This window comes from Acanthochromis polyacanthus, chromosome 17 (assembly GCF_021347895.1).
Source record: "Acanthochromis polyacanthus isolate Apoly-LR-REF ecotype Palm Island chromosome 17, KAUST_Apoly_ChrSc, whole genome shotgun sequence".
Classification (NCBI taxonomy): Eukaryota; Metazoa; Chordata; class Actinopteri; family Pomacentridae; genus Acanthochromis; species Acanthochromis polyacanthus.
Window position 1 is genome coordinate 17,406,766 of NC_067129.1, and position 9,127 is coordinate 17,415,892.

At 42.2% G+C, this 9,127-nt stretch overlaps 1 protein-coding gene across 1 annotated transcript in view; it reads left to right on the plus strand.

The window, feature by feature from the left end:
- The window catches only part of flrt1a (fibronectin leucine rich transmembrane protein 1a), a 45,537-nt gene extending 37,396 nt beyond the window's left edge, over window positions 1–8,141 (plus strand). The window contains 3 exon segments of the mRNA XM_022204943.2: window positions 3,842–5,131; window positions 5,134–5,711; window positions 5,714–8,141. Of these exon segments, the coding sequence (XP_022060635.2) occupies window positions 3,919–5,131; window positions 5,134–5,711; window positions 5,714–5,977 (2,055 nt within the window). The 5' untranslated portion in view covers window positions 3,842–3,918 and the 3' untranslated portion in view covers window positions 5,978–8,141.
- Window positions 8,142–9,127: the final 986 nt, after the last annotated feature.

The window sequence follows — 9,127 nt, forward strand, 5'->3', positions numbered from 1 at the left end:
ATACACTGGGTCTTTGTGTCAGCAGCTGAGATGAGAAACTGCAAGTGCAAATCCAATCACTCCTTCATGCCAGGAAATTGATGCATAAACCAGGGAAAAAAACAAGTGAGTTTGTATGGGGGCGAATCCATTACTTCTTTAGCCTTTAATGTGTTATTCAATCTGCCCCTGTGGCATATTCACATTTCATGTTTTTGAAAAAGAGACGATGATAGACATTTAACAGGATTGTAATGCATTGGTACATCAAATAATTCATAATTAAAATGTATTAAGAGTCACAAACACATTTGGTTTGGAAAATATGTCAGGCGGTGAATACAGATGCTTTATTCAAAACACTTGAACAGCATTAATGTTGGCACCAGTTTTGCATGACACTGACAGTGAAGGTGTTGATTTTGCAGATGTGAAAGAAGAAAATTGTAGCATGTTAAGTATCTTTTTTCTATTTTTTTCTCATTTTAGAGACAAAGTCAACATTCTAGCTCTGTGTTTTAATGTCTGTTCTGCAAAGACAGTGTCTCAGCATTAAAAGAAATATTATATGCATCAAATAAAATCTGGCATCCTCTATTATTAATCAAAATGAATTGTCCAGGCTTTTCTGCCCTCATTTTTTCCTGTCTTGGATTTCCTAATTTATTTCCGTCATCACCCTAGCCATCATGTTTTGCATCATCCTTTCCACATGTCCAATCTGTAAATCTAAAATGCGATCCATGGACATGGCATGTAAGATAGGCTGTGGGCCACTATTATCTTTTCCCTGCCATCAATAAAGTGGATTTTCTGATACATCAGCAGCCCCTTCGGTCATCTAAAATCCAGTTTTCCAGATTTCTCAGTCCCTATCCCTCTGTGGGGGTCTTAATGGGGAGATGGGATTGAAAGGTCTTGCTCAAAGCTGCTTTCTGTCACTCTCTCTCCCTCCCCGTCTGTTTTTTTTTTTTTTTTATGTAAATCGATCCAGTCTTGGGTTCCAGTATTAGATTGGGGGTTGTTGTGTGTACTGTACTCTGCCCAAGGCGGCTGGCTGTCTAGCTAACACATTACCCCACATCCCTGCTGTACCCCTACTATAGAGAACTGAAATGTAGACTGCAGCCTTATAGATTGTCCACATGTAGGTTAATGTTTGCAATTTGATCGTGCATGGACAGACAAACACACAGTCCCTCTGAAGTGTTCACACACGCAATGCCAAAAGAGCAGTTAGGTACTCTTTGTGCTTTTATATCATTCTTTAATAGAGGAAGAAAAATGAGCAACTGTGAGGCAAAAAAATCCCACAATGTGAATCTGCCATTCTTTGTAGCACCTGCTTAATCCAGAGAATCACAGCTCAATATGCTCTATTAATCCCTCTGGCTCTCTGCAGCACTTCAATCTCACACCACATCTATCTTGTTTTTGAAGGGCTGACCCAAATACTCCAGTGTTCAAGAGACTTACTGCTGAAGCTCTTGGGATTCAAAAGTCATCCATTCTTTACCACTACTCAGCCTCTTTCTCACACACTCACAAACCCGCACACACACAAACACACAAAACCTTCTGAACGTTTACAGTGTATATACTTCGTGCTCATAAAGTGAATCAATATCAAACTGCGTAAAGTAACAATCTCAGCTTTTTAAATTTTTCATTTTACTCTTTTGGTACCACTTAAAGTGCACCGACACCACTTCGCTGTGTCAAGAGGACTGAAGTGAAAATAGGCACGAAGAGGGATTAGTGGGTAGTAGCTGAATTTAAGAGGGAATGTGAATATTTTGTGGGAATGGGAACACAGAGCACAGATGTTACTCTCATCTCAGATCACACCAAGCTTCATGATCAGTGAGACCTGCCAAGTAATGCGTGACAAATGGTGACAGCAGAGACTTTGCATAAAGGTTTTAGAAATAATCTGCCCTGTCAGGGTTATAAATGCATAAATATATGAAAACATCCCAGTAGAATAGGAGAGCCAGTGTAGGTGTATTGGAAATGTGTTACTATTCCAGACTGAAAACAACTGAACAAAAAGAAATTCTGTCGGAAAACAAATTCGTTTCTCAAAACATGACGTTTTCTAGCCATAGAAATGCAATTTTTCTGCAAGCGACACATTCTGCTGCAGCCAAAATATAAATTACTCTCAGCCAACCGCAATTTCAGACATTCATTTTCCAGGCTACACATAGTCTTTAGTGGATGTATCAAATGGTTACAACCAACAAGCATAAAGTGTCCTGATAGATTTGATAGTCAGACTCTGAAGTGCAACTCAAATCTAGCATAACTGTGAATTATTAACAGGCTCGCATTAGTGCTCAGTGGAGAATAAATGCAATCCTCCATTTGGAAGAAGAACTTACAAAACTTTTGGAATGACAAATGATCGACAGTAATTACTTAAATCCATTAAATGATCCCTGACCTGCCAAGGGTGAACAACAACTGAAGTGTTTGATGCTGTTTATTTTTTCAAACAGGGATTCATCACACTTGAAAAGGAGTGAAATGTCAACAAAGTTTTCTCTCGTGATTTTCCGTGTTTCACTAATGAATAAGCACATGCAGATTGATGTTTGCAAATACATATTCAACAAATTCAACTCCCAAAAGAGTTGTCATTCATTCGGTTAATTACCATGCTGTCTACCTTACACTCTTGGGAATCCTGTAATCTGTTTGAGAACTGACTGGCTCTGGCAGATCACCTTGGATTTGTGAGGAAATCAATACTACAGCCTGACTATGTTCGCTTCTGTGTGGGCCTTAACAGTTTGACTAATGGCCCTGGTTATAGAAGACTGCGATGGGCTCAAGTTGTCACTGACAGTGTTGCAATTTACCGGTTTCCAAATCTCTGTAGTCAGTACTGTTATGGTATCTCTCACTTAATCAGTAACAACAACAAATCATGATGCCAATCATGATCTGAGTTTATGTAGATTCCCACTGCACAATTATGGTGACTGCAAAAATTAGCTGTCACATCATCTGCATTCAGCTACAGATTATAACTTTCCATTGCTGTTTTATTGCTGTCATGATGCAGTAAAACTCAATTAAATAGACATGATTTGCGGAGAAGTTTGCACGTTATACTGAGTTCTATCCCGACTGCCTCATGGCGATCACTCTGCGCTAAAACAATTTCTTTCTTCTTGATAATGAAAAGTATCTTCAGTTCTGTCTGGCTAATGCAGCCACCTGCTGGTAGATCCTAATGGAGTTATGCAGCCTCTCAAGACCTAATAATAATAATAATAATAATAATTTAGAGGTGGAGAGTATTCTCAAGACCTCATATTTACGCACAAGGCTTAATTCCTAATGTAAGATTGAATTTGTCAATTCCAGAGTCATATTTCTTAAGACTAACTATCCTCTCTGCTCTGAACATTCAGAACAGTAAACACCAAAATCTAGTTTCATAACTGGCTGTAATCTTGGATTACTGTTGCTAATTCAACATAATGATTGTTGGCTGTGCAGTTATCTTTGTGTCTTTTTGGCTTTGAGGCGATGGCAGAATGTTGTGAGAGGCTGTGTTGGGACTTCTCACAGATCCATCCATGTGTGCACATCCCCCTGATGATATGATTATTAATTATGAAAAAAAAGAAGAAAACTCAATCTTGGTCCTGAGTGCAAGATGTTTGTTTAGACACAATAATTGTAGCATGTTCTTAGATTCTAATATTGTTTAAACATAAGCGAATCGATGCACAGCATGAAGTCGTTAAATATTTCTGAGCTCAATGAAATCTCTGCAGTTATCACCTGTGACTGTTAACTAATTTATTACTACATCGATGCTAACTGTTAATTTCTCTTTGTGTTTCAGGGTGGAGGTCACAGGATTCCAGCTCACTGCAGCGTTGAGAATTTGAGGATTAACCACACCCTTGGAATAGAAAGACAATGCTTATGTTTACCATGATGGCACCTGCATGTGTGGCCAGATTAGGGGCTTGGCTCTTGATGTTGTGTATTTGCTTGACACTACATGCCGGCATGCTTCAGTTTGCTGCGGCTACGATACAAGGGTACATTGGAGGCACAGATATGACATGCCCATCTGTATGCAGGTGCGATGAGGACTTCATCTACTGTAATGACCGTGGCCTGAGCTCCATCCCATCACTGCCTCCTTCTGCGTCCGTCCTCTACCTTCAGAACAACCACATAAATAACCCTGGCTTGCCCACCTCCTTGGAGCGCCATCTTGCCGTCCGTGTGGTCTACCTCTATGATAATGAACTGGATGAATTTCCCATGCACCTGCCACCATCTGTGCGTGAGCTACATTTGCAGGACAACAACATCCGCACTATTCCTCGTAGTGCACTTGCTCGAATGCCATTGCTAGAGAAGCTGCATTTGGATGACAACTCTATTTCCACTGTTTCAATTGAGGATCAGGCCTTTGCTGACAACCCACGGTTACGCTTGCTTTTTCTGTCACGCAACCACCTGTCTAGTATCCCTTCAGGACTACCTGCCTCTCTGGAAGAACTCCGTCTAGATGACAACCGAATCTCCACTATTCCAACTCATGCCTTCCGGGGCCTCGCTTCACTTCGATGTCTTGTTCTGGATGGAAACCTTTTGGCAAACCAGAGAATTGCAGATGACACATTCTCTCGCCTTGCCAACTTGACCGAGTTGTCCCTCGTTCGGAACTCCCTTCAGACTCCACCTGTTAACCTTCCCAGTGCCCATCTACAGCGACTGTCTCTACAGGACAATGCCCTCACTCATATGCCTCGTGGTTCTTTGGATGGCATGCACAGGCTGCAGAGGCTAGACCTCTCAGGAAACAACCTGACTACGCTGCCAAGGGGACTTTTTAAAGACCTGGACAACTTGGGTCAGCTGCTGGTGCGAGGAAATCCCTGGCACTGTGGCTGCAACCTGCGCTGGCTGTATGACTGGCTACATGCCCGTGGTAACTCCATCACTGTCAGAGGTCTCACCTGCCATGGGCCTGACAGAGTGCGAGACATGGCTCTGATTGACCTGACCAGTGAGATGGAGGAATGTGAGGTGGTGAGGACAGCAGGGACCAGAGACAGAGTGGGCATAGGAGTGGAGAGCTCTACCACCAACACCCCTCCACAGGGTTCTCTCTTCACCCTACGCTCAAGCGACCTGGCCTGGGGTTTCCTGACTCTGGCTTAGACTACACCCTTAGCAGCAGTGGTGTGGGAAAGAGTCTAGCGCTTAATGTGAAGCCTCTGTCTCACAATAGCGTCCGTGTTACCTGGAGTGTGGCTCAGCCCAGCTCCTCTTTCAGGTTAAGCTGGCTCCGACTTGGTACTGGGAACGCCATGGGATCAATCACAGAAACGCTTGTCCGAGGTGATCGCCGAGAGTATCTGCTTACGTCTTTGCAACCTCGTTCCAGCTACATCATCTGCATGGTGCCCCTGCCTGCTAGTTCAGAAAACACAGGCATGATTTCTGGAGATGCAGATTCTGATGAAGCTCTGGTTTGTGCAAAAGCTGAAACATCAGACGTTAGTCCATTGGAGGAAGGGGAGGATGAAGGCTCACAGCAGATGGCTGCACTGCCCCTGGCAGGAATTATTGGTGGGGCTTCTGCCATTGTATCTTTAACTCTCATCTTTGGTGTCTTTTGTTGGTATGGACATAGAACGGGGCATTTGTGTTCCCGTGACCACTACACTCGCAGCAGCTCAAGAAAAAACAAAACTATGATGATTATATTGAGTCTGGCACCAAGAAAGACAATACTATCCTGGAGATTCGTGGGCCAGGGTTTCAGATGACACCTATGGCGACTTGCCAGCCAATGCAGCCGAAACCCTTACGAGAGGATTACATCATTCATACCATTTTCCCCTCCAATGGCACTGGCTTGTACAAAGGTGCCAACCATGTTTCTAATGCAGGACACGGCACTAACCGTGGCTATAGAGAAGGAGGAATCCCAGATATAGACTACTGTTACACATGATGTACTGTACCAGATCCTGTTCACAGTGTTATTGGTAAACTGTATAGATGCACAAGTTCCCTTCGCATGGACACTTCTGAAGCACCCCTCTGTGCCTTCTTCTTCTGGTTTCCCATTCCAAATGACCTGCTGTTCACTGCACTGAAAGTACTGTATGTGACTAACTGGAACTAAAACTATATGGAAACAGTTCACTGCAGGAAGCAGCAGCCGATTCCCCAGGTGTAAATGCACAGCTGAGTGTTTCTTCACCATCTTAGTAATGGCCTGTGTATGTTTCCTTTTCTGCTCTTTCCCTGTGACATGTAAGCAAAGAATGTATCCACTATGGAAAGGTCAAACTTAGCATAAGCGCAGGTAGAGTTCCTCTTTCACATGCGGGAGCCACAGCAGTTCAGAGTGGATTAAGAAATGATGAAAAACAGACATCTTTGGTACTCATTTCCTGCTCATACACAGTATGTAGTCTTATCAAGTCATTGTTCCAAATGCCTCAACTATATTGATGTGCCCTACCAGCTACTCAAGGAAAGGGCTTTGTAAAGCTGTGAATTGTTCTATTTCAAACAACCCAGTAACCACTTGTCTTAAAGTAGGCTTTGTATTACCCTATTCAGTAGTTGGCTGGTTGACGATCTTACAAGGGCTGCGTCAGCGGTCAGCCTTGGTTATACCTCTTGAGATCATTCACGTGAGATCAGTATTGTAGAGTTGCATTGGACAAAATGCAGCACAAGCGTGTAGATAATTTACTTAGATACCGACTTGGCTGTGTTTGAAACATGCTTTGCTATTTTATCAGTGGTTTGTTTAGTAATGAAATCCTGCACAGCTGTCTTTATTTATTTATTTGTCGCTTATGTGATGGTTTTTGTCTCTGCTAAAACAGCTTTTTTTATTATTTTTATTTTCACCCTCATGTTAGTCATTATTGTTGAAACCCACCTTTTGATGAAAACAGTGGTTTTATTTCATCTTAGCAACAAGTGAAGGAAGCATTATGATGGCTGTCTCCAGGTTCATGCTTTGTTAAAAACAGCAAAGTGAATTGTTGATTGAGACTCTTCATATTATTATGTAATTTTCTAATTAGACCCCCTCCCAAACACAAGCATGTGAGCCCACTGAGACAGTAGAGACCAACCTCATCCCTCTTTTCCGATGTTGTGCCTGTGTGCTTAACTTGTGACTTCAGTTGGTGACTTTTGGTTGTAAAATGTTTCCTCCACATTCTTGAAGAGACGACGGCGTTTGCAGAGATACCTGACTGGACTAATGTGGAGCCTCTTGTGAGGGGCAGACTCTTGTGAGTGAACCTCGAAATGAGGGCGAGAACTGTGAGTGCAACTGAGGAGACTCAAACCGCAACACTGTTGACCTACACTGTGGGGCGGTGGCCAAGCTGTGTGGGAGGGTGGATGGATGGACAGGTGGGGGGAGGAACTGGGTAGTGAGGTGACTCCTCACTTATGGGAGTTCACTGATGTTTGTTTTAGCAACGGGAAAAGGCCTCCACTCATTCCACCTCTTTTATTACTGAGCAGCACTAAAAATGTAAATGTATTAGCACTTAGCAGGGAGCAGGGATAAATGTAACGACAGCACGGGGAGACGAAGGGTAAAGAAACATCTCCATGCACTGATAAAGATGCAGAATTGATGGCTCTGGCGCAGTGGGGTTCACCCATGCATAAATCTGTTTGTCATACTTACCTTCTACCCTTGGGTTTCATACTGTCATCAGTTGTTTACCACTGTGTTGCTTCCAAAGGGAAACCAATTGTGCTTCCTTGACTGTTCTGTCCGGCAGAGTTTTACACACTAGTGTCCGACAATATGTCAGTGGAATGTATATTTTATCTTGCACCCAAAATCACTGGCTTAAACAAATAACATCATACTGGCCTGGCTAATTCTGTTTTGGGGAATGTTGATATAGTGTAATTGCTATTTTATAGTGGGTCTATTCAAGATGCGTACTTCCTCATCATTTGTATAAATAAAACCATGGCCACAGCCACATGAATATTTTTTCTGGTGAAATAATAGAAAGTAATGGTGCCATAACTTTGCGTAAAAAAATATGTGAACCTGAGATATGTGTGGAATTTGCTTTATAAATTCATCTTCAGAGGGGATCAATAAAAGTTTTATAATCTTGTTATTACCGCAAACTGTCATTTCACCTCAATGCATGGGGGAAGACTGTTTTTTACAACACAACAGACATTGGTGAGGGATGAAATTCTATTCTAATATGCTGGATTTCATGCAGATATTAGACCTATATATTGTTTTCATTTGATAAGGCCACTGGACAGTGAAAGGGAAAAAAACAACTACAGCCTGAGGCCAGCTTGAAACAAGACAGAGCTGAGAAGAGCCAAAAGGATGTGGGAACTTCATATTTACATGCAGTCTGGATGGATGAACTTAACTTCAAAATGGAGACCATCTTGGGTGGGATCACAACATTATGTTGATATCTTGACCCATGATTTCTTCGTTGGCATTACTACATTAATAGTATTACATTAGTACATGAGTACTCAGTTTTCATGGGTTGAACCACACTTATCTTCAAACTTAATTTTGATCTCAAAACACATTTAGGAATGCTGCCATGTTGCCATACTCTGTCCACAGACATCCACCAATCATGGCACAACATTTTTACCACTGACAGGAAAACTGACCAACAGTGATTATCTCATTACAGTGCAGTATTCCTCTGGATGCTGTGGTAATTCTAGGAAAAAGTAAATTCACAAAGAGCAAGTATCCATTGGAATTATTCGCTGAAATAACCAATATGTATGCAGACGGAACTCATGGCTTCCGAGAGCCAGAGTTATAAAGTCATACTCATTCTTATAGGGAAAAGTTTCTGTCTCATACCCCTCCCAGCAAAGGGAAAAAGTTGGGGGTCAGTTTCTCAGGGTTTTCTGTGCTGTTTCACTAATGAGGCACTGTGAGGCCTCCACAGAATTATTTGTATGGGCCTTGAAGAGACAAGATAAGACCTCCTGTGCACTCCAATGCCTCAGGTTCAAGCTGTCCTCCTTTGCACAACCAAGAGTCAATATATGAAATATGCAAAACAATAACATACCTGGTGTCAGCGGTAAAATTCAGTAAAACCAGTGAAAT